This window comes from Balaenoptera musculus, chromosome 4 (genome assembly GCF_009873245.2).
Source record: "Balaenoptera musculus isolate JJ_BM4_2016_0621 chromosome 4, mBalMus1.pri.v3, whole genome shotgun sequence".
NCBI classification, from domain to species: domain Eukaryota; kingdom Metazoa; phylum Chordata; class Mammalia; order Artiodactyla; family Balaenopteridae; genus Balaenoptera; species Balaenoptera musculus.
In genome coordinates, this window is record NC_045788.1 from 74,935,586 (window position 1) to 74,962,120 (window position 26,535).

A 26,535-nucleotide genomic window follows, 5' to 3' on the forward strand; every position below is an offset into this window, starting at 1 on the left:
GGGGACATTTAGGAGGCTACTTAAAGAATTTAAGCAAAGGGTGACCAAGGCCTGACCAGGGTGATGTGACAGACATTTTGAGGGAATCATCCTCAGGACTTGGCAACAGACCGGCTGGCTATCAGGGGATATGCCCCAAAACGGATCCACAGATACAAACCTGGGTATCTGGAAAATCCTGCTTCTATCCCAAACAGGGAAGTCAAACCAAGTTGCTGGTTTGAAAGAAAAAGAAAATTTTCTGATGCTGAGACTGAGGGAAGCCGACATCAAACTGGAAAGACCTACAGTGACAGTGTTCATTATGTCACCATTTGGTCTTATATTTGCTTGTTGGTTTCCTGGTTCTCCAGTAGAACTGAGTGTTCGTAAGGTTGGGGACTGGCCTGTTTGGTGTCACTGCTGCATCTCCAGCCTGCAACAGTGCCTGACACATAGTAGGTGCACAAAAAATGTGCTGGGTGAACAAACAATGAATATGGAACTGCCGTTAGGAGTAACGTCATTTCAGAGATATCATGTTGGAATTTTTGTCATGGACATCAGTATGGAAGCAACAAAAACTACTGTTGAAGGTGGGGGAGGATCTGGAGAAAGAAGAATCAGGAGACGTTCCAGTGCAGGGAGCATAAAGTAACAAAGAGGTGTGAGATGGCAGAGGGAAAGGAGATGCTTGACAATAAGAGGGAAAGAAGAGGTGTTGAATGGATGTACTGGATGGAGGTGGGTACAAAGCATGAGGTTCAGAGCCTGTGGGTAGTTTAACTTTAGACTCTCTCTGAGTCTAAGAGAAAGAATGAGAGCATAAAAGGACAGTTACACATCAAGGTGAAGATGAGAGTAATTCTGTAACTATCATGCTAAAAAAACAAACAAACAAACAAAGAAAACTCTCAGTGTTTCTTGGATAATACTTAATAAAATCTAAATTCCTTTGAATGGTGTCCAGAGTCTGCCATGATCTGACCCAACCAATCATTTCAGCCTTGTTTCTGACAGCTCACCTCACAAACTCCGCACTTCATCAGGCATATTTACTGTGCATGCCCCAAACGTTTCCTATATTTTCCTTTCTCCCTTTCCCTGCTCTTGCTGTTTGATCCATTTAGGATGACTTTCCTCCCCACTCCCAATACCAATGCTGCCTGGATAAACTCTACCCACTTGGTAAAGTTTAATGCTGAACCTTCTCTAATCTTCCCAAACTAGGTAAGTTTGAGTTTCTTAATAATATTTGTTCCCCATTTCTAGTTCTCTTTCTTACCCACAATGCCCAACACATTACCTTGTGTTTATTGGGTCTTCGTTTATTGATTTAACAAATATTAACTGAGTCCCTCCTGTGAATCAGTATTTTGTTAGATTTGGTGATGCAGTGGGGGTATAAAACAGGTATGTCTCCGCCCTCATGGACTTAACATCTGGTGGAGGAGGCAACTGTGTAACCAAACAAACGCTTATTTAGTAAATAATGGTGATAAGTTCCAAGAAATAACAATACAGAATACAGTGAGAGATATGACTTGGGGAGGGGAGTTAGTCAGAGGGTCAGGAAGGGCTAAGATATGAACGAAGAGAGAGCAAAAGGAGTGGGAAACAAGGCTGAAATGATTGGTTGGGTCAGATCATGGCAGACACTGGAGAGCAAAAGGAGAAAGGATTTTCCAGGCAGAGGAAACAAAGGACCTGAGACGGCAAGAAACCTGACACATTCAAGGAAGGCCAGGAACGTTGCGAGGCAGGAAACAAGAGGAAGAGTGGCTGCAGGGAGGAGACGAGGGCTGAGGTCCTGACAATGCCCTCGTAGGTCATGTTGAGGACTTTGGTATTCACCTTAAGGGCAAAAGGACCCTCTCAAAGGGCTTGAAGCCATAGATGTGAAGAGCTTGCATTTTAAAAAGATCGCATTGGTCTCAGAGTGGAGAAAAGGTTAGAGCAAAGTAAGAGTGAATGTCTGGGGACCAATTAGGAGGCTTCTTTCATAGGCCATGTGTGATAGGACAGTGGCTTGGACCAGAGTGGATTATACAGACCCTCAATAAATACCAAAGGAGTGCAGAATCAGTGTTTTGGAGTCAATCACTAGCACTGAGAAAAGGTGAGTTTCACCTTTACAAATCTTTCCACTAATGTAAATCATAGTCTACGTCACCTCAGCTACACCACCTTTTTCTCCCCATTTAAATCTTTTTATGAATATCTTTACATCTCTGACTTCTTAAAAAGCAAAGTACACTGAACATAATTTCCCCATCTGTTGACAATTACACAAACCAACATGAGTAATAGTTATGGTGTAGTACAAAATACAAAGGATGTTGGAAGACATGCCAGGTCATATAACACTCTTGGTACCTTCACTAAATAGAACCCAACTGCTGGAGTTTTATTTCCTCCTTCAGCTTTTGCTTTCATAGCTTTTCTGCTTCCTCTCTTGCTGTAAATAGCTCAGCCTTCGTGGCTATTAGTGTGTCTATATAAAAGTAACTTTCTCCTCTTTTAATTTTCTTAGGGGCTAAGTAACTAGATGACAGAGATGGTAAGCATTACATATAAAATTAGGATTGGAGAGGCTTTCCTGTGAGCACAGATGCTTAGTTTTGCTATGTAAAGATTTCCTTCCTGGGTCTTGGATCTGTTTGTCAGACAACTGAGTTCCAAATCCAATGGACTTATCCTTTTTTTCTAATACATTTCATCGCTTTAACTGTATTACCTGTCACATAATATATAGAGTAAAATGCAACAGATACCTTGAAAAAAGTCAACTAGTTCTTATTCTTTTATTAAAACAGGGGTAGGGACTTCCCTGGTGGCGCAGTGGTTAAGACTCCATGCTTCCAATGCAGGGGTCCTGGGTTTGATTCCTGGTCAGGGAACTAGATCCCACATGCATGCCACAACTAAGAAGTTCACATGCCACAACTGAGGAGCCCACGAGCTGCAACTAAGGAGCCCGCCTGCTGCAACTAAGACCCGGTGTAACCAAATAAATAAATAAATAAATATTTTAAAAAAGAAAAAAACAGGGGTAAACTTAGAGATTGACAGAAACCTACATTATATATAAAGTTTCCATGGTGGTACACTATTATGTGGAGAAACAAATGATAAACTGTTATTTTAAAGGACTAAATGTAAGGAATGTCTCATTATGTCCCATCATATAAGTCTTTAACTTACAAACGTACTGCCTTCAAAATGTCAAATTAGATGTTTTTCAAGACACAATAGAGAGAGTGAAAAGACTAGCCACAGAGTGATAGCAGATACTTACAATGTGTATAATCAACAAAGACTAATATCTAGAATATATAAAGAAATCCTAAAAATGCGTAAGAAAAAACCAGACAACTCACAACTAGGCAAAGGCTTGAACAAGGATGTAAAGAAGAAAATCCAAAGCCCCAACAAGATATGGAAAGGCTTCAACCGCATTAGTAATTAGGGGAACGCAAATTAAAACCATAAGCAGATATTACTACATACCCATCAGATCCGCAAAAATTTTGAAGTCCGGCATATCAAGTATACTCAAGGATGTAGTGCAACGGAAAAATCTCACAGATACTGGTAGGAGTGGAAATCTGGTATCCGCATTTTGAAAAATAGATTACACCATCTAGTTAAGTTGAAGACATATATATATATATCTCCTATTACCTAGCAATTTCCTTTTTTTTCCACCTAGAAATTTCACTCCTACCTTTACACCCTTGAGAAACTCAAGTACATGTGTACAAGGATACGTATAGAAGAATATTCACAGCAGTATTGTTCACAGCAGCCCCAAACATCCCATGTGCAGAATGGATAAATAAATTATGGTATATTCATACAATGGTATATTATACAACAGTGAAAATGAACGAAAAACTACACACATCAGCATGGATGAATTCCATAAAAATGAGTGTTGAGTGAGAGAAGACACACACACAGTACGATCTAGCCATATAAATTTAAAAACAGCCGCATTGAAACTACATTGTTTAGGGACACATACATAGGAGGCAAAATAATAAAGAAAAGTAAGGACAGTATTATTATGAATGTCAGGAGAATGGTTACCTCTAGGGAAGAAGACAGGGTTGTGATCAGGGAGGGGCACACAGGGGGCTTCTGGATAGCTGGCAATGTCCTGCTTTCATGAACTGCATGGTTTTATTACATACGTGTTCACTTTATAATTATCCATTCACATGTTTAGTACTTTTTGATGCATTTTCAGCATATATATTTTACATTAATAAATTTTTTAAAAAGGTTAATGTAAACCAGATGTTTCTGATTAGGAATGCATTTCATCCGTAGAAATAAGAGTATAAATAACAGCTAATTAATCAGACAAGCCCATAACTCTCATTAGGTAATAGTATAAGTTAAATACTGCACATTTCAAATATATTTTGGAAAATAATATAGTTGCAATATTATCAGCTAAACAAAATATATACAAGAGAAGTTATGAGTAAGGATTATTTTAAAGTATCTGATACCAGACTGGAAAAGATAAAAAATATTGAAGATATACTAGATTGCAAGACTGGGGAAACTGACACTCATACTCAGCTGGAGAGAGTATAGATTGGTCCAGCTTCTGTAGGGGATGATCTAACAATGTCTATCAACATTTTTAAATGCATATTCTACTTCTAGGAAGCTATCCTGTTAATATACTCATGACCGACAAGTGTGAGAAACTGTATCTGTACAAGAATTACAGACCTGTCTGTAATGGTAAAAGATTAGAAACATCCCATACACCCATCAATAGAAGACTAGTTAAATGAATTATGGTACTCTAAGTATGGAATACTGTGTAGCCATTAAAAAGAATGATGCAGCTCTACATGTCCTGCTATGAAATTACCCAGATTCGTTACAAGGAAAAAAGTATAAAACAGTACTTATCATATGCTATTACTTATTTAAACATTTTTTAAAAAGAATAATTAAGTATGACCTCTTATATTTTAAAATAATCTCTCTAGAAAAATACCCACATTTTAAATCATGTTTATGTATTATTGCTTCAAAAGTTCTTTTAAAAAATCTTCAGTGCATATGCTTAAGGAAAAACAGATTTAATTATATTATTATGAGGAACAATAAGAAAGTTTTGGTAAAAATTCTAAGGGGACTTTTGAATAGTTCCCATCAGAGCTAACAGGCCATTAAAAAAAAAGCCTAATTCCACATCAAAACGAAATACTTCTTTTGATACAATGTATCAGTAGCATTGCTCTTTTACAGACTGTCCATGATTAGAATAATTCTTCTGGGATCAAAACTGACACCAAGGAGGAGAAATAGAAGGAAGATGAACTTCAAGGCCAAGCTCAAATTTCACTTCTGGTATAAAAAGCCTTCCCTGGCTCCCAGGCTGATTGTTGTTCAAAGTGGGTATACTTCTGTTACAAAATGTAGTATATGTGTGGCAAGTATGTATCTCACCTAACATTCATCTTCCTAGTTTCTCTGATGCCTCGCTCAGCAACTGGCATAAAGGAAGTGCTAAGTACAACTCTCCTTCCTTAAATACAAGTAACACCTATATAGCCACCCTATTTGGCATCACATATTAAGACCCCTGGGGGGTATGAACTCAGAAAACTCTGGGACACGGACAGAGGTTGTTCTTATATATCCTGAATCTCCATGGTATCTGGTCACCAGTGGACACTCAATAAAATTCTGTTGAATAAAAGAATGAATTCAGTGTACCAAAATATAATTTTCCATTTTTGCCTAGCTAATTTCATTCTTCTCTGTTAACAGATTTTTCTGCTTGACCAGGTGTTAATGGTAGTGCCTACTTATTTGCCCTCTAAATAACATAACTGATCTAGTGGCTTGGTCTATGTCCCTGTTAGAAGTACTGTCTTAAATCTAATGGTAGAGAACATATCCTAAAAATCTTTCTCTTTGAGGAGTTCTCAATAAAATTTTCACAAGTACAATAAAGGTTCTTAACAGCCCATATGTAAAGAGGCATAAAAATTGTGACTGTTCTTGTTTTGAGAGGTTGTGGGGTGAAGTGGGGTAGGGACATCAGATAAGTTAGACTCTGTATTACAAATTTCAGATTCTAAAATTTGAAGTAACTCCATTTAACAAACTATTCCCCACTCCTCATCCCCTCACATCCTTCATCATCATCCTCATCAACATAACAGTTTAAAAAGAACTTTTTAAAAGAACAATTTTCCTTTGATATTCCTGTTATATGAAATAGGAGTAATTTTAATATTTGGGAGCTATGTGAATACTTCCTGATCTTTTCTCCTCATCTGGAATGTCTACCTGCCATGAAGGTAACCTTCCCTAATCAGGAATCTGCTGACGGCAACCACAGCTCAAAGATGATAGCGGCGGGAAATCTAACATTCTGGTTTGATTTCTGGTTTTAATTCAGGAAATTAAAAATTGGGGGACTACTTTCAAGAACTCCTAAATAATCTTTTTAAAAGAATTGCTAAATTCTTTTAAGATAAAAGCTGCAATGGTGTCAGTCACAGAGACATACAAAAAAATAGAAGTAAGTTGCAAGGCATTCCAAATACCTCAAAATTGAGCATATTTAAGTTCATATCAGCACAAAAGAGAAAGGTCTAAGCAGGCCACCAAGGTGCTTTGTCTGTTTTGTTCACTGTCTTATCCTCTGTGTTTACAATAGCACCTGCCGGACAGTAGGAGCTCAATAAATGCTTGATAAATTAATCAATGAGATAAAAAGATAGCATACATTAAAATCATGAGGAAAAGAGGACTTCCCTGGCGATCCAGTGGTTAAGACTCCGCACTTACGATGCAGTGGGTGCGGGTTCAATCCCTGGTCGGGGAACTAAGATTCCACATGCTGTGCAATGTGGCCAAAAAATTTAAAAAATTAAAAAAAAATCATGAGGCAAAGAAAAGGTAATGAATTTTTAATATCCTCTAGTGCTAAGTCAGACTGTCATCCATGTGTAAGTGAGTAACAGCAAAGAGTAAGTGAAACTTTTTAAACCCCATTCCTGCAGCTGAAAGGACACCAGCTAGCAGGAGACAGGAGACAGACAGAAAAATACAGAACCTGTTATTTTTGTTTTTTTGTTTTTCCCTTCAGTACATCATGAAGTTCAGAGAGGAGTATAAGCCCTTGCATATGATGCAGAGAGCAATGCTTATGGGAGCAATCAGTAAGCATCTCACAGCCAGCATCAGGAGGGGCCATGCAGACCAGAGGAACAGCTCTCCTGAACTTCTAATCAATGTATACATGTCTCTGCAATCAGCAATTTTAAACAGAACCAATTAGAGCATTAATAATAATAATAATAATAATAATAATAATAATGACAGTAGATAAACATTCTGAACTTGGAAGACTCAACTCTAAGCCCTTACATATGGGGAAGCAGGAAACTTGACTATCAGCTCTGAAACAAGGCAGTGACTGCTCCAACACAACCAGAGCCAGACCCGTGTGGAACATGGCGGCAGAAGAATGGAAAGACTGATTAGCAGAGGGAAGGGTCTGGTTGAAACCAGGGAGTAGACACCTGGAATGGGTCAGTCCTCACAGTTCTGCATCTTCCAGCAGTTTTCTCTCAACAGGAAGAGCTATCAGGGCCGAGGCAGGCTGCTCCCCTTCGTGGGCATTTGCTACTTGGCACCCGGGGAGAGATCCTGAGCCAAAGTCCCATCTTCACTGTGGTCCCTAGTGGACGGCCACCACGGAGGACAGGCAAACATGTTTTTCTTGACAAGACCCTACTTTCTGGCACTAGGAGCACATCGTCTCACCCCAGTGCCTCAAATGCTTAGATCTCCCCATCCCCATCCAGTGGCCAGCACATCCCACTAGTCGTGGCAGACAGGTTGCCAGTAGCCATCAGCAGTGAGGAAGTGAAGCTAAGCTTCCAGGCAGGTAAAACCCAGACAAGCATTTTCAATCTAAGGTCAAGATAAAGAAACAGGATACTATTTATCCACTTGTCTATCCAACAGGCTTTTCTCAAGACCCCTATGTTATGGCCACAGAAAACACGTCACGTTTGACAGCACAGCACGCATGGGGGAAGGCAGCTCAGCTAAAGCGGAGCCGCCACTGCAAAGCCACCTTCGCCCGCCCCGTCCACGCTCATCTCAGTGCTTTGGCTCTAGACGTTCATTTCTAGCAACACTTCTGCTTGAAATTTCTAGAAGAGTTAATTTTCGCACCCACAGGGAGAGCTTGCCTGCAGATACCAACACTCCTGGTGTCACTCTTAGTCATCCAGGAGCACAACTTTTTAAGAACAGTATTTCCTACAACCTGTTTCCCTCTTACCAGTGGCTTTAAGAAGGTAGATTCAGTCATCTTGTTCTTCACTAAAAGATCTTTTTAACTCACACAGAAGGAGAAAAGGGTAGTGGGGTAAGTGATATGCCAAGAAGTCTGTGCAGAATACTCCAGTAAAACCCTTGCCCTGAAAGCTGCCACTTCTCTCTCTGCCCGCAGCCTCCAAGCTGGCCCCCGCCCCCCTCCCCGGACGTGCCATCTCCCCATTTCGGGCCCCTCCTCCCCAGTGTGTCTGGCCGGCAGTGTACTCACTTGAGTCTTGTTTGCCTTGGACTGTTGCCAGCTAATCCACTTTCACATCTTGGCTTGATCTCAGATTTGCTTTCTCCTTCCACCAAAATTTTTAGAAACAGAATTCAGATTTGTGCTGGGCTGCGGCAGGGCTGAGCTGGTTCTGGAGACTCACCGCCCCACGCAGCTTGGAGGCAGGGGTCAGCCTTGCCGCAGTGCCTCCTGCCAGCTCTCAGAGCCTGACGGGGAATTTGCCTTGAGAGGTCTGAAGACTCTTCTGGGGCAGAATCACACTCCCACCAAGGCCACTATATGAGTCACAAGTACTTGCTATCAAAGACTCTGTGACAGGCATTAATACTTGGAAGGTATCTTTCCCGTTTGCCATATGCCAGCCCCGGAGACACTGGACTGGCCTACAGAACCTCTTTGTAATTTACTTTGCTGTGGATTTGCTGGGGCTGGGGCGGGATGGTATAGAGGCAGCTGGAGAAGAAGCCAGTAACAACTGTGTTTGCTTTTTGCTACAAAGTTCTGGAAGCTGAACTATCAGGGTTACTACAAAAGTACTATGTTTTTAATCCCATTGAACAGGCAGGAGAGTGACTTGGTTTCGAGTCTGAGGTCTGTCATGAACTGGCTTTGTGACTCTGAGCAAGTCATTTTGTTCCCTTTAAACAGGATGGAGACAGCAGGCTAGAGGATCTCTCAGGTTCCATTCTTCCCTGAGCTGCTATGCTTCCAAATTCCAAACTTACCCCAAGTCAAATCTGGCCTCTGGCCACCCCTGCAGCTATCACACAGAGATCTAATCTACTGGCAAATCACCTTCTGCAATTTCCTTATTTCTGGAACATACACTTGCACAATGCCGCCACTAGAAACCAAGAGATTGGTGCGGTGCGATGCTCTGGGGTTTCCTGTGATCTGCCTGTGTGCAGCAAACTGTCCATCAGCTGCTGTGTGTTACGAAGCTTGTTTGCTTTTTCAGTTGATTGGTAACGTTAAAGGTGGCCCTCTCCAGGGAGGTTTTCAAGCTCTGGAGTGTAAGTCAAATATTAAGTAAAATAATGCTGTCATGAGAGATTTTGCCCCGTGAACCTCAGTTGTGTCTTTCACACTGTTGGGCTGTGTGTGAGGCTGGAAGCCAGTCATTTATTTGAGCAACTTTTCATTTAGAGGAAAACAGGTGACCTCAACTCCTTGCACTTTAAAGACTCGTTCTGAAAAGCCAGCACATTTGTCTTGTGTTGAATGTTGCTCAGGAGAGGATGGATTTGGGCTTCTGGGAGGTGACAGAGCAGCCACAGAGAGGCGGACCGGGGAGTCCTCTGCTTTTTGTTGCTCCCTGCTGCCATCTCTCCCGCCCACCATGGATCAAAGTAACAAAGGGACCACACTAGGAAAAAAAGTTATTTTCAAACCTAGTCCTGAACTTGGATTATTCAGAAAACTAAAAAGAAAAAAAAAAAAATCACAATTTGGGTTTAAACCTTTAAAGTGGAGATGGCATTTTTCCTACTTTGGAGTGACTACCAAGTTCTTGAGAAAATCAGAATGCCTCTACCTGGGGTTCATACAGCAACTCCAACCCACTGTACTGTTAGGCGTGGGGTACGACTGAGACTCAAGATTACAGTTTGTGAAGTCCAAGTTTAGGTTTCAGATATATCCACTCCAAACCCCGGGAACGAGGAGTACAATTATATACTCTTCAAAGGTATTTATTTAAGGATTAGAAAGTGCTCTGTTCCTAGATGGGAGGCAACATAAACCTCTCCCGCTAAGAAACATTTTAGGGCCCTGAGACAAAGGGCAGAGTAACAGAAGTGCTGAGGACTCTCTCCTGGAGACGCATCACGTTTTCTTTTTCTAGCTTTTAACACAGTGCATTTAATAGGCTGGATCGCCAGCAGATGGGTCACCTGCTCAGGCCCCATGGCTAAATGTCACACACTGTCACAATCTCATTCTGGAGATTCAACCTTGGGGGGCCCATCTTGATTTTTTTTTTAAATGATGATCAATAACTTTATTTTTTTATTATCTCATACATTTATTTTTAAGGTCAAGTACTTCCTTACGTATGTGCTGAGTTGTCCATTAAATTCTTTTGGATACATTTGTAGTAGATTTGTATTACACTGTCTTATTTGGATATATCTGAAGGTAAATTCAAAACAAAACCAACCAACCAACCAAACAAACAAAACAAAAACTCTGGTTTTTCTCCAACCAGAAAATGTACCAGTGGTCTCTCTGTGTTCTCTCAAATACCAAATCATATGTTGCAATATATTTTATAATGTATCTACTAGCTATTGTTTTGGGTTATTTTTACCTTCTTCTATATTAACACAGATATGGGAGTTAAAAAAGCATGTCTTCTTTTATAATTTTATTTAATCTAATATAACTAAAATAGTAGCAACAAAATAGAGGTCATTCACCCAAATATATCATGAAATTGTGTATATATTATACACACACAAAAAATCTAGGGATATGGCTCATAATGCATTTTTCTCTTTATAACAAGTTATATCCTGCTGGTGTGTTGCATCATCTTGATGGTTTTTAAGAATTTGTTAAGTGAAAAATATTACATCGTGTGAACTGATAGGATTTTTATTAGTCCTAACACTGTTGAGTCTCCACATTTCCAGATGTTTGGTTTTTCTCCTTAGTGGCGAAAGCCAGTGATCTGTAGGCCCTTAAAACTCCAGGGAGCATGCTATTTTCTCTCATGCCAGTCGCCTATAGTCACCCGGACAGCGACCTACCCATCGCATGTCTCCTCTGCTTCACACCCTCTTTCACACAGATCTTGGCTAGTCCTTCAAAATCCCAGGAAGCTGAAACCATTGCCTTCACTGTACAGACCTGGAGACTGTACATGATTACATGGAGGCATGGAGGCATGAAATGATTAAATGACCCACTCAAGGTCCTGCAGCTGGTGAACAACCGGGGACTGAATCCATGCCTGGTCCCCAAACCCATCCCCTTCCTCTGTGCAGTAGACGCCTTTGCAGCCCACTCAGATCCTCTTTCCTGCTGCGGTTCCCATGCCCCAGCTCTTGTGCATGTTGGCTGCTAACAGCTCACAGCTATCACAAAAGGCCAGGCCCCTTGCCCGAAGGTGGGGCAAATTCTGGGTGCAATTCACGCTCCAGGTCCAGGAGGGATCAGACTGAGCTAGACTCCAGGTGAAACCACATGCACATTTGCTTTAGATCCTTCTGCAGTGGCCCCTGTTTCTTGACTCTTTTCCTGAAAGCACACCCTTAATAAACTACATGCATAGGAATCACGGTCTCAGACTCTGCTTCTAGGGAATGGGACCCAGTTTGCTCTCCTTCCTCCCAAGAAGCTCTATATCCATCCTTATTCTCTGGAGGGTTTTTCTATTTATGAGCCCATTTAAATGAAGAGATTCTATTTTTTCCCCTCCGTCATCTGTGCCCCGATCAACACTAATCCTTACAAGGAAACTAATTTCTTACATTTAATTTGAGTTCTTCCAATTGCAGCATTAGCTCACTTTTTCTTACAAGAAAAACCTAGAAGCCTTTCATCTCTGATGCTATTAGCAGAAGACTAGGGATGCCATCCTTTCTCTTTCTGGTTATTTACCTTTCCTCCCTATAAGACAATAAGCCAAAGGATGGCAGGGCCTTGTTTCATTCACTGCTGTACTCTCAGCATGGAGAGCAACACCTGCTGTGGAGTAAGTGGGCCCTCAACACAGAGCATGTACGAAGAGAGACGGCATAGGCCAACTCAGGGGTTGGGACCTCACCAAAGCATGGGCTGGACCCTCTCGGACTACAGCCCTTGCACCTAGTGGCCTGCTTTGTGCTCCCAGAGTGCATGTGTCAGGATTACCAGGTTCTGATAAACCAGGTGAGGCTCTTTAGAGGTCTATTCCCAGAAGGCTTCTGCAGCCAGGCTGCCCTGCCCCCCCTGTTAGAGGCTTCACGTTACTGCAGTGAGCGACCTTGTAGGAATCCTTTGACTTTAGAGCGTTTCTTCCCACATGGTAAAACAAAATTTTGGGGCTTCCCTGGTGGCGCAGTGGTTGAGAGTCTGCCTGCCAGTGCGGGGGACACGGGTTCGAGCCCTGGTCTGGAAAGATCCCACATGCCGCGGAGCAGCTGGGCCCGTGAGCCACAATTACTGAGCCTGCGCGTCTGGAGCCTGTGCTCCGCAAGGAGAGAGGCCGCGATAGTGAGAGGCCCCCGCTTGCCACAACTAGAGAAAGCCCTCGCACAGAAACGAAGACCCAACACAGCTATAAATAAATAAAATAAAAATTAAAAAAAAACAGAGTTTATAAAAATAAAATAGATGAATGAATAAAAAAAAGAAAACAAAATTTTGGTCATGACCCATTATATTGATTTGACAGTCGAGAGTTTAAAAACTTCTGAGTTAAATCCTGGAACCTCCAGGCTTCTCCAGGCATCTCCCGTCCCCCTTCAGTACATTGTCATTATCAGCCCACCTTGTACCTTAGATCACATTTGCTTGCTTTTGAAACCCCTCCTTAAAATCACAATCAGCCCTGGGATGTTCCAGCAGTGTTCTTTCCCTTATAATTTCTGCAGAGACTGGCACTCACAACTCAATTTCCCTGTCTCCAGCCAGTCTGGACATGTCTAGAAATTCATAGTGTATTTTGGATGAAGAGCAGCCCTACTAGGAGGTGTCTGTAACGTTCAATTCAATAAGCAGTTATGGAACGTCTCGAGCACGCCTAGTCTAAGTGGCAAATGTTATACGTGCACAGGGACCGTCGCTGCCCAGATGGCTGCTTCTGTACCGTTAGCTGGTAATTATTCAGCAGACGTGCATCGTGTTCAACTGCAAGACACTTCTTCACTGCCACCTCATAACTCAGCCTTGCTTGACTCGAATTCTACAATTCTGGATGTCTTTGGAGTGTGGTTGCAAAGCTCCATCACTTAATACGTGTATAAGCAAAAGAGTCTTTACGGTGGAATGTCCAGAGTAGTATGCGCATATTCTGGACAGAATAGGAAGGGGCTCAGACCCAGATCTCTATAGAACAAAGTAAGCACATCCATTTGCCTTCAGGGAAATGACACTTTTACATGGGACAGGGGCAAGGTAGAACCTAATTATGCAGACCCATTTGAGAGATGAACAAAAGCAACTTTGGGGAAAGCTTATTCATGCCATTTACTGAGGCACCCGTGTTGGCTTTGTCAGCGTTTAATGCAGAATTAATAATATTAGACTGGTTCCTCATCAAGGGAGGATTTACCACAAGCAATCCCAGCTTCTCTGTTATAGAGAAAAGTGGGGGAGTTCCCTTTCCTAGAAAGAAGAGTCAGACAAGGAGGGTTCCAAGTGTCAAAACCTGGGTGGGAAATGAGGAGGGGCCGGGCATTGGTCTTCTGTTCTCAACCTTGTCTTTTTAGCCAGAATTTGGATGAAGCCACAAAACGTATGTTTAGCCAATAATGCTGGGAAATGCAGCTGACATACTGGACAGAATAATTTATATTCAAAACATACTGGATTATGGATGGAACTAAACAAGAGAAAATGTAATAGATATTAAGTAGTCTGACACTCAGGTTACTAAGTCACCTGCCGAATTAAGGGCAGTCCACGAAAACAGGCAAGGAGATTTTATGAGCCAGCACTGTACACACACTACTAGACACGGTGAACCTTCTTAGGGAGGAGGGCAGGCATAGTAGCTCTAGAACAAGGAGATGAATTTGCATTGGTTAGATCACACCTAATGTACTATATACCATTCTGGAGGTCCCATTTTATACAGATCATTACACACTAGAGTAAACCAGAGGAAGGCATATGGAAGGGTCGGAAAACACATTAATACAAGGAATAGTTGGAGAAACTGAGGACTTCTAAACAAAGAAGATTAAGAGAAAAGACAATTGTCTTCAAACATCTAAAGCCTTAGGGGTTACCACTGGCCAAAGGTGATACAATCTGAGGATTAAAATGAAATACCTGGCAGTAATGGACCATAACCCATTGGATAATAAAATAAGCCACGAGCCGATGCTAACTACAAATAGCTACGCCTTAGATTCTAAGGGCTAGCAAATGGGAAGAGGAGTAAAGTTGCTCCATTACAGACAAGTAAACTGATGCTCCATCCCTTCAGGTCTAATATAGAAAAAGACCTACTGACAGTTAATGAACGAAGGACCCAGAGGGCAGAACTCTACTCAAGAACCTCCAAAGATCCTCAGTCTGCTTAATAATCGTGCACTCTTATCCACAGTATCTAAACTTCTGTTTCCCCTCTCATAAGGATGGAAAGTTAGCCTTTACTGAATGTCTAATAGATGCCAACTAAATATATTTTACTTAACCTTCCCAAGGACTCAGTGAGATGGGTATTTGCTTTACAGGTTGGGGAATTAAGGTGCAGTAACTCAGGCAATGTGACACAGAGGGTGAGTGCCAGAGCTGGGATTTGAATCCAGGTGTGTCCAAACTCCTTCCACCCCACCCCAGTGCACAGAGGACACACAAGGCGATTGCAGAGGGGCCTCGGGGCCCCACAGCTCCTCAAGGTCGTCTGTCATGGCCCTTTAGTGGTTACATTTACCATCTACCCAGCCCACAGTGCTACGACTCTCACTCCTCTGGATTAGAAGAGGAAGACTGGGGCCTTTCCTAGAAACTCACCAATAAAATGACCCTGATCCCTGTGAGGTGCCTCTGCCCCATCCTCTCCCCACAGCTGCCCTGTTTGCCCTTCTGTTGAATGTGGCTCAGCCTACCTGAATCAACCCACTGGCTCTTTCTCTTCTCCAGAGTCTGTTCACCTGACCACTTAGAAACCAATGGAGACCAGTTTCCTCGTCTTCGGGTACAGATAGGGGGAAATTTAACTCTGTTGATAACATCTATGAATGCAAAGATACCAATAAATGGCTTCTCTGATGAAGGACAGGGCAGGTCAAGGGGACACCTGGCTGTCCTGATCTCACTGCCCAGTGTCAGAAGAGTAAGAACATTCTAACTGAAGTGCAAGGTCACAGACAGGCCCTCCCTTTATCTGACTATTTCTAAGCAATTTTCCAGGTTTTGTGTCAGAACACAGAATCTTTCTTCATCTCCCAACCCGCTGCCCATGTTTCGCAAGGCCTGAGAAGGTAATTAAGGGTTAATGTTCCCAACAGGCCGGGAACATTACCTGCAGCTTTCTGCTTGCAAGTAAGGAAACTTCTAGGCTTCTTTAGCATATTTAAAAGTATAATATTTGTATGTTTGGCTGCTTTCAGACCAGCTGTTTTAGCTTCCTCTTCATGCCGGAGTTCTCTACCCCCTCCGTTCATTCATTCCCCAAGTACTTCCTGAGCATCCATGTGTGCTGTGTGCTGAGGGTACAGCCATGAAACAGACAGACACAATCCCAGCCCTCATCAGGGCTTAAGAGCCCGGCTATAGAGACATACATGAAACGAAAATTACACATATAAGGATTCACACTCAACAAAGCATCCACATGTCTCTACAGTATCCAGCACAGAGCTCGGCGTGTGGTGGGTCCTTTTTCACGAATATGTGACTGATGTTTTTGTGGCATGTGCAGAAGGTCTGGCCAGCTGAGTTCATCTTAGCATTGGGAGCTCAAAGCTTTGACTTTAAGAGTGAGGGAAAAACATGACAGTGAATCAGGGAGACCTGGGTTCTGGTTCTTGCTTTTCCACTCACTACTAGGATTTTCTTAGACGAGTCACTCAGTCTTTCTGGGCGTCAGTTTCCTTACTTGTGGATAATGTGTAAGTACCAGGGTTCCTCATTAACAAAGAAATGCCTGCTGTCAGAGGCGTTCTATTCTAACCACACTCACCTTGCCAGAGGACAAGGAAAGGCTGGAGCCGAGGGCTTCCTAAGACAGCTGCCTCTGGCAGAGGTGTCTGTTTAAGGGCCGCGGGGAAGACAAAGCAGCAGCTGGAAGGGAGGCATCCCCCAGACCATGGAATGAATAGGCTACTATGTCTGAACATGGGAAACATGCATTTCACTTACCACCCACTGACTGTTTAAAAATAAACACTTTCATTCATAGGACACTCTAGGTTATATTTCTAAACAACAGATCAGAGGAGAAAGGAAAGTACAGAAATAGTTTTCTTTGTATGTTTTACAAGCAGAAAAAAAACAATTTTCCATCCACTCTGATAGTCAAAAGTGGCTTAGAAACTTGAAGGCAGGACGTCAAATAGAATTAATTACCTTGCATGTCCTTGCACACTAGTCTAGAGCATGATTTAGCACCATGATCTTAGGAGGTTTGGGGGCATAGTCTTTTTTTTTTTTTTTCCCAGTAGGAAAAAAATTAGGAAAAATCCTAATGAATGCAGATTATCTTTTAAAAATGCCCCTAACTTAGAAAACTAAAATGAAGCGAGGACACAGCTTGTTGCCTGAGGCTGAAGGACTAAGGCCAAAATACTAGGTCTAGAAACTAGGGCCAAATGGTCCTTGTAAACCCATACCTTTATTAATAAAGTCCCTAGTATTCAGAAAATGATCATCTCAAACTCTTCCGACCCTGAGGTAAGCAAATGAGAGTAGGGTCAGAGACAGAACCTTCCCCGTCCCTGCTGCACATTCAGACCGCTGAATTCCTCCGCTAGCTTGAGCAAATGCACTGAGTCTTTGCTACATTCTCCTTTCTTTGGCTCCCCATCAGAGCTCCTAACTTTTGCTTACTTGCTCCAAAATGTAAGCAAGCAAGTGACCAGGTTTTCTCCTGAGACAACTACATCCCTCCACGCCGCTTCAAATACCACTTCCTGGTCCTCTGCCCCTCAGGAACTGAGCCCCAATACGCTGGTCAGAGGAGGGCATCATTTCCACCAGAGCCTCTTCGGATAGGAGGCCCCTTCCAACCAGCATCTCTGTGGCCATTTCCCAAATCACTGATCTTGGTCTAAATTTAGGTCTCTGGAAACTATCCCAGCCTCAGCTCCCTGAGTTCCAGCCTCCCAGAAGGCAGAGCAGCCCAGGCAGCGCCGGTGAGGCATCTCAGAAGGAGAGGAAACCCAGACTCACTCTCCACCCTCGCCAGTTCTGCTAAACTCTCTTGACGTGAGCGGTCTGGCTGGCCGCCTCAATCTTCCGTCCCCTCAGACAAGATCTCCATGCTGTGACATACCTCCTCCAGCCCTGCTCCTCCCCCTTTGGCCGGCACAAAGAGACCACTGGCTCCTGAGGTCAGGCTCCACCGTGGGAGAAATTCCTCTAGGGGTTAACTCTCCAGGGGTGGTTACGCCAACAAGAAGTGCTGGGGGAAGGAAGGTTGGGGCGCTGTCCTACCTTGTCACTGTCCACTGTGTTCTGAGAGGTCCTAGAGGCAATGGAGATGGTGTCTGGCTGGCTGCTCCCATCCCCCTGGCTGTCAACATCCTCCACTCCATCCCTGCAGGAAGAAGAGAAGAGCAACAGGGGTGGGGGTGGGGGGAGCGACTGTGGGCTTAGAGCACACAAGGGTTTCCAGCTGGGCTGGCGGAGCAGAGCCTTAGCACTTTCTAGCAGGGATGTGCCTAAAATTATCCCACGAAAGGAAGCAGCCCCATGTAATTTTCAACGATGTCACTTCTCGCCCTTAGCAAATACATAATCACTATGTTGATAACTGAACACAAAATGACTCCTCTCCATAACTCCTCTGGCCCACGGTGCAGAGTGGGCAGCTATTTACTTATTTTCACTAGGAATGGGTCTATAAAAGGCAGTAGGAAGAAGTATGTCCTGCTTAGAAGCTAGGCTTCTCTCCAGCTGCTTGGGTCATCTGCAACAGTCCCGGAGTTCAGGGTATTCAAACAGATTTTCTGTGTGCTGTAACAGGGTGGGGGGTGGTTTATAGCTGGCTTATAAAGAGAAGAGAACTGAGAAGATATGTTTTTGACCTGTGTTTCTTTTGCTCAAGAAAATGGGGTGGGACACCTTCTCCAGGGGAGATTATCCTTGGGAAGGTCGGACCCTCAACTCCTGGGTCTGGAGGAGTTTATTGCCTTCATTTTGGTGGGGCTTGGTGATCTCATGCTTATTTATGATGATTTCTTGTTAACACAGAAGACCAAGGCATCTTCTCAAAGATAAGAGGACAGTCACAGATTCTGCAGCAGCTTTTGAGCCAGCTGTGCTCCTGAGTGCCTGATAAGATAGTCTCCTAAGTGCACTCCTGACATTTGGACCCCTTCCTGGGCCCCTGGACCACACTGCTGTCCCGTTCACATGCTCCCTCAACTCTCCAGCTTTAGAACTGGGTCCCAATCCTACACTGAACCCAAAGCTCTGGCCAACGGGGGGGGATTAGATGCCTGGGAACTGGTGAAGGCTGAAGGGTCTGTGTCAGGAAAAACTGGAGATGTGGGCCAGGGGTTGGGTAAACCAGCCCAGGAAGTGACAGCTCTTCCTATGGAGGTCTTTGTGAAAGTCACACCCCTGATTCTGCTTATGGAGAAGTATAGCCTTAGGGGAAATGGGAACTCAGTGTCTGACAGTGTTACCACATGGGCAACATATCCCATATACCGAAGCTCAGAGTCTAAATAATTACAATCTGGAGTGTGAGTGTGTGTGGACACGTGTGTGCATGTGGGCATACATGGGATGCCAATGTACATACACTGGGTCTGCTAGTCATAAAAAGGGTTTTCTCCCACCCAGAATACTTCTAAGTCAATTGCTCTCTCACCACCATTTGTGGGCTTGGGAAATGCCAATTTATTTTAATAATATAAGCCACAGATTCATAGGAAAGAAAATCTGCTGTAGAAAGAAATTATGTGATGTATTTCAAAACCAAAAACAAAGGAGTTTCAGATCATCTGTTGTTTCAGATATCTGGACCAGTGCTCCCCACCATTTGTAGACAGTTGAGAGCTGGCTGTACGTTCTGCTTCCCACTATTCTAGTCCATTGCAGGCCCTTCTGGTCCACACCAGATGAGGCCAGTTCTGGGGGATGTGGGGATCCTATCCAGGAGTGTGGGTTGTATTACCCAAGCCAATCCACTCCTCTGTAAACTCTGTCCCCATATGCAGGGAGCCAAGCTAATGAAATAACACAATGCCTGGCTATTCTCTGCAGAGACTGCCAAGATTTCTCCCCCTCTCATCACAGGACAATGACCAAGAAAAGGTGTGAGGCATTTCCAAGATATGTCCACCCCATGTTCTAGAGATGCTCAAACTCTCCTACTATAGGAAAAAGGGGCTTTTTTTGCAGAGTAACCCTAGATAAGCTCACCTGAATATCCTTCCCACCATGGTCCTGGACCTTCAGTTCCTTATAACTGTTTCCATTCTCTCTTCTTTATTGAAGTAGGGGCTTCCTACAGCAGGGTCTGTCTCTAGTGCTAAACTAAGTCTGCCCCTTACCTGGACTCTGGACAAAGGTAAGTGAAATCAAAATAACCCCTCCCTAACACAGTCATAATTGTTCCTTCAGCACCGAGAGGGGACCTTATCCTGGCCATGCTGGTCTTGGGGCTCCTGCCTCCTGGAGGAATCTCTCTCTACCTTAGCCACACCCTTCTTTTGGCTACCACCTCCCTTGGTGGCTCCCAAGCCTGTGTATCCTGGTTGGCACCAAAGGGTCAACTAAAATCTCCTGAATTTAGTCCATTCATGAATAGGAGAGGAGAGGACAGCCTGTGATCACCAACATCCATCACCTCCAGAACTCTGTTTTTGTTTTGTTTTTTCTTTTCCAAAACTGCTATGAAGTTTTTACATGCTTTCTCTTGAAGTGCCCTCCAAAAGAGTCATTGTAGGTGACTGTGTAACACGGAGACCTGAGAAAGAAATACTTAAGCAGTCATCCACTGGTCTTAGGAAAACTCGGATTCAGAAGGGCCCAGAGAGATGAAGATATAAAAAATAAGTCCTCTTCTGCCCCATCATATTGCTTATCTCAGATGAATGAAGATGAGGACTCTTGGGGGTTGCAGTAAGAGCTGCAGTGACAGTCCCACCATACCACCCCCACATTACAGTCCTTTGGCTGTCTAGCCAGTCCAGAGAGCCCCGACTCAAGGCCACCTCCTTGCCAAAGCTTTCCCCAGACACTTCACTCCAGCGCTCACCCAAAGTCCCCTCTCCTTGATGCCTGCAGCATTTCCTGTCCCTACGGGTGGTTCTGCTTCTTCTCATCTAACTATTCCACATGTGAGACGTGACTGTCAGGTGGTTCTTGAGGGAATGGACTCATCTTACACTTCCTTTTATCTTCCCCGGGCACCCAGCACAGTGTTTATCAGAGGACAGGTGCCCAGTGAAGCCCTGCTGAATGTAATTGACAGTAACGGGTGAGATGCTTAAAGAGAAGGTGACTCCTCTTAGGTAGAACTCAGTGGGGTGTCACAGAGAGGGGTGCCGCCTGCAGAGTGCACCGCCCTGTGGAAGCAAAGGTTCACCCCACCCCCACTCCCGGAAGCTGGTGAGGCTGTGCTGGGGGCAGAGACGCTGGTTACCTCTTACTATTGTTCCTCTGTTTGGCTGGTGTTTTGGGGAGCTGAATTGGCTCCTTTAAAGCTCCTTTCAGGTGAATGATCCTCTCTTGAATCACCTCGCGTATGTTCTTGATCCATTCCTGCTTGGTTTCTATGTTGGAGGCCTGGAGTGCCACAGGGAGAGAGAGTGAGAATCTCATTTCCCTTCAATCCACTGAAACAGCTCTCAACCCTCCTCTTGCAGGCTTAATCCATCATCTTCAAGGGTACCAAATGTTGGAGGGGTTTATTTCTCTTGTTTTATACTTGTGACTCTTCAATCCCAGGGACATGCTTCTCCAACTCCTAGAACAGGTCTATGACCCCAAGACTCAATGTAGATTTCTAAGGGATGATTTTCAAAGTATTTAATAACCTGGGAGGCACTGACCAACACTGATATTTGCCGCTGCTGGGCCAAGGGTTAACACTTCAGTTACTAGATTCTGAGGAGGTCTGGGGAGTACGGGAGGGGCAGCAAGGGGGCATTTGGAGGCAGCAGCCATTTACCAACTGGTATAACTGGATATACGTCAGGAGGCTCAACACCTATATGGCTACATAGGCTCGTACTGATTGAAAGTCAGTCCTGGGTTTTTAGCCTGGTAAACCTGTTAATTGAAGGCATTGCTACCACTGCATGAATACCCCATTTGTCTTCATGGAAGTTTTCTCAGGTACTTCTGCCTCATGTCAGGTAGCACTTATGCTGGCAATTCAGAGTAAACAAGTGTGAAGCTTGCTCAGGGCTGGCCCATCTCTTCCTTGGGGATGGGCACTTCCCTGGTAAGCACGTGACTGGTGGGTGCACCGTGTGCAGGATCTCTCCTCGGTTACACTAACAGGACCACAGGCACTGACTCAGTTCCCAGGCCACGTGCAGCCTGGGGAGCTGAGGTGACTCCTTAAGGCCCCCTCTCAACACTGCTCTCAATCAGCACAGTTCCCACGTTAGTATGATTCACTAGAGCTCCTAGAACATGAGTTCCCAGAGGCCTGGGTTCATATACCATACGTAGTCATCCTCCACAGCACTGGGCAGAATACCTTACACGTGGAAGGTGCTCAGGAAAATAAATGCTGAGTGAATGTGGAGCAAATCAAGGTGCTGTTTACCAAAGGGTCATCTGTTGGCCTTGCCACTTGAAGGAGCCACATGGACAGAACGTATTTAAGTGGGCCCTGTTGAGGCCATTCCCTGCCTTCTTCCCGCCATGCTCCAACAGGTGCCTGGACTTAGGAGACCACTCATCTTGAGATTTCAGGCTACTTTCATGACAGAATTTGCATCTCAACACCCATGTGAAGCTGCCCTTCCTGAGAGAGAGAGAAGCCCAGTGGCCCGGTGGAGTCTCCAGGCCCCAGCTTTTAGGTGGCTCCTGCCCACATCCCTCTGCGCTCCCTTCAGCTATCCCCAACCCTGGTCTTGCGCCCAGCAGAGAGCAGTACTTACTTTCAGCACTGTTTTATTGTCTGAGGATGGGGTGCGCCCAGACCACAAGGCGAATTTGCAGGGATCGCCCTCTACGTGCTCCGTCACACCCAGCTCTGAGGTCTGTAGACAGGAAATGCCTGTGAGAGGCGGGGAAGGGGAGGGCAGTGGGGAGACTTAGGGCTGGGGTTGGGAAGGGAAAGGCAACAGAGAGGAGAGGACCGAGGGAGGGGCTCTGTCAATCAAACTTAAACAGACCGGATGTTCTGTTCTTCTACCCAGGATGCAAGGACCTACAGGCACGTGCCTGATGAGCAGGTAGCAGGGAGGGAAGGTGAAGAGGGAGGCGCCCAAAGCCAACTGGAAGAAGAACGGTGAACTCTAAGATGCAAAGGTGGGAGTCAAGGGGGCGCTTTCCAACTAGGATGCATTTTCATTTGTCCAGGATGGCTTTGGTGTGGCGCCAGGGGAGAGATGAGCTGAGTGTTCAAGGTCCCTTCCTACCCAAGGGCACTATGCAAATGGGGAGTCTCGTCTGACCCCACCTGCCCCACCTACCAGTAGCTTGTTCTTGTAAACATATTTTGTGTGTCCTGAAGAGTCTTTGATCTCCTTGCTGAAAACCAAGGAGATCTCAAAGAGGAACAAGTGTCGCTCGCGCCCCTTCCGGATCAGCGACTTGGGGTCCCACACTTGAAAGGCATCCTGCAGAATCAGCTCCCCCTGCACGTCCAGGTTCTCGTCGAACCCTGAAAAACACCCAGGTCTCCTCTCCAGAACCAGTATCAGTGGAACCTCCTGCAAAGCTCCTGTGCAGCCTCCCCCAGCCCCACTGTCAGCCGGCGACCTCCTGCAAAGTAAACCCCATCTGTCCTTCTCCCTCCACAGCTCCCACCGTCCCTGTCTTGGAGCTCGGAGTGGGGCTGAGGACAAACACTGCCTGCCTGAGTGCCCTTCACTCTGCTCCATTTGTTGTGGCTTCATTTCTTACATTCCATTCCTAGGACTCTTCCTAGGGTTGCTCCTATACTGCGTGGTGCACAAGCCTTCAACAATTTATATTCATGCCACTTTAATAGAGGTTCTGAAACTTTAGGGTGGGTAAGAATCACCTAGACTGCTTATGAAAACACAGATTCCTGCCCATTCCTCAATGCCCAAGAGACTGGGATTCAGTAGGTGTGGGGTGGAGCCCATGACTTTGCACTCTGACAAGCTCCCAGGTGCTGCTGCTGCCGGTCCACAGAGCATCCCTTGAGTAGCTGGATCCAGAATACAGGTCAAGGACAGGCTGGAGGAGAGGGTGCTTACAGAGGTGGACATGCAGGGCGTGGCAGGGGGCGGTGGGCGTGGGGAGCAGGTGCAAACAGAAAAGGAGGAGGTGGAGAAAGTGTGACACTAGGAATATGTTCAGACCGTCAGGGCTCAGTCTAGAGCAGGTAATCAGGGCTCCTCTGCATGAAGAAGTGGGGCTTCCTGTGCTAGGGGTGACCCAGGAAGTACTGAAACCAGACCAAGTCTTTTAGATGGCGTTGGGGTGGGGGGGGGGAGGGCAAGTGATGGGGGGTGATGGAGCCCAGAAAAGAGAAAATACCCCGCAGGTTTACCGTGTACAACGGAGTAGACTCACCTTCCTTATCTCACCTGTTTGTCAGCCCAGATTGGGATACTGAGTATTAACAAATCTAACAGTTTCCACCCCAATGAGGCTGCTCTGCCCATATCCGCTCTGTTTTGCGGTGTTAGGAGCACTTATTGGAGTCTCACTCTACCAGGTTTCTGGGCCCCAAGAGCATGGTTCCAGCCGATGAATGTGCTTCAGCAAAGTCCTATCAGGTTTAGCTGGCTGGACTTTTCTTACCAGCTAGGAAGGGCATGAGGGTAGCCGCATACCAACACGAATGTACTTAATGCAACTGAACTGTACACTTAAAAATGGTTAGGATGGTAAACTTTACGTTATGTATATTTTAGTATTAAAAAAAAGAGCAGGGCACAAGGCTAAAGATGGTGGGTGTGTGTATGTGCAGGATTTCTACTTATTCTGATGACAAATGCAATGCAAATGTTATGCAGAGGAAGAGGGCTGCTGTGGGTCAGGGCTCCAGCACATTTATAGTAAGGATGACAGCCTGTCCTACTCTACCTCTCAGGCAGCAAGTTGTCCACATATTTGATTCGGCACAGGCCTGGAGGCAGGTGTTAGCCGAGCTAGCCCTTGTGCATCTCCTCTCACGCTTCCCCAGGACCTATGTAACAATTTGCCATTTCTCCTCTCTTCTAGCTTGGCCCCTTGCCTGACTTCACGCCACCTCCCTCCCATGACACAAGCTTCATGGTCTTAGGAAAGGAGGAGGCTCCCCTGAGCAGGCTGAGAGGACAGCTACCTTCCAGCATGCTGACGTGCATGGCATCATTGGCTTTCTTTGGGACACTGAGCATCACCTCCAGGCCATCCTTGAGCTCCCCTTTCCCTTCTTCACAGCAAGTTAAAAGTTCCTGCGAAAAAAGTCCAGATACATTGAGAACTGTTTCCCCCAGCTTCCCCACCCTCCCGCTACCTAACCCCTCGAGGCAATTATACACCAATTCCTCAAGGAATTATATACCAGCTTCATTCTCTGTAATGGTCCCCTCTGAGGTATAAGGAAAGTGCGGTGGGGTGGAAAGGTTATCTCCAAAGAATTCAACCACCATGCTTTTCCCAGACTGAGCTTCCTCAGCTCAGTCTAATCCAAACTAACTCAATTCAACCCAACTCCCAAATGGCTGGCACTAGAAGTCAGCAACTAGGGCATTCTCTGTCACTCGACTGACCTCCTGGAGGTCAGGGAATACCCCTGGCAAAACACATGAACAGAGGCGCAGTACTGTGTGATCATAAAGAGGAGACAAATGGTGTGCAAAGGACACACAGCACTCATACATCACTGCATGCCTACTGCCAGCACCACTTTTATTTACACACCTCTACGGCCTGAATGACTTCCACCACACTGGGAGCACCTTGGGGTTACGGACACTATAGGCATAGCTTTTCAGAGTTATAGAAGATTTTTAGATCAAATGGATCAGGAGTTCCTAACCTGGGGCCAATAGATGGGATTATGGATTAGTCCTTGCATTGTCAGATGAGGACACTGTGATTAATAGGGACAGAGATTTCCCCCAGGTTATAGAATTCACTAGAGGCCATGCAGGAGCCTGAATCCAGGTCTCTTGAATCCAAATCCAAGTACTCCATCCACCACGCCAACCTGTCTTCCACCTGTCCTCCTGGACCGTGTCCTCTCTTTTACATCCTCATTGGAGACTAGGTCATTACTATATCCATAAAAGATATATAGTATCTGGTTGATGGAGAAAAGATAATTTCCAACTATTTTAGTAACCATAAAGACCACTCTGAATGATTTCATCCAAACCAGAGGCATGCTGGCTTTCATTTTTCCTATCAGGGTTATCATATCTTGCTCACTTTGACACTGGGAAGGAAAAAGTTAAGCAAGAGATCTACAATCCATACTCTCTCCTTCTGTGGAGGAGAGAGGGAATGGTGTAAGGGAAGGCAGGGAACGGGTGGATGGGTGGGGATGCATTTCCAGGAAAGAAAGAAGTTGACAAGATCAAACCTTATAAACACATTAACGAAAGACCTCTTGACAAACTAGTAGTACTCGCTAGCAGGAGAGTACTTATTTATGGAGTGCTGTTAGTAGGATATATCTGGTCTGTCTAGGACTTCTCATGGTAAACAAACCTCGAATCCAAGGGCAGTATCACATAAGCTACACAACTGTCTAAGTAAAAAGTGATTACATTTCATGACCAAAATGGCTCTCTTCAGGGTAAGTGATAGGATGCAACATACATCATTTAGAAACCTTGCATGTTAATCAGGGCCACAGCACATCCTGATGCTGTAAGAAAGGACTTGGAGCTATTGGTGATCTTCTCTCTGTGTTTTACCTCTGTTTTGGGATTATTTGTATCTTTGAAATTATTAGTAAAGCTTTATAC

The 26,535-nt window shown here is 44.7% G+C and overlaps 1 protein-coding gene across 1 annotated transcript in view; it reads right to left on the reverse strand.

Moving 5' to 3' along the window:
* KALRN (kalirin RhoGEF kinase) overlaps positions 1-26,535 on the reverse strand; it is a 655,634-nt gene that overhangs the window by 191,888 nt on the left and 437,211 nt on the right. Inside the window, exons 29-33 of the mRNA XM_036850143.1 lie at positions 24,903-25,014; positions 23,074-23,264; positions 22,537-22,638; positions 21,066-21,208; positions 17,903-18,005 (exon numbers count right to left, since the gene is read on the reverse strand). Coding sequence (XP_036706038.1) covers positions 17,903-18,005; positions 21,066-21,208; positions 22,537-22,638; positions 23,074-23,264; positions 24,903-25,014 — 651 coding nt within the window. The remainder of the gene's footprint in view (positions 1-17,902; positions 18,006-21,065; positions 21,209-22,536; positions 22,639-23,073; positions 23,265-24,902; positions 25,015-26,535) is intronic.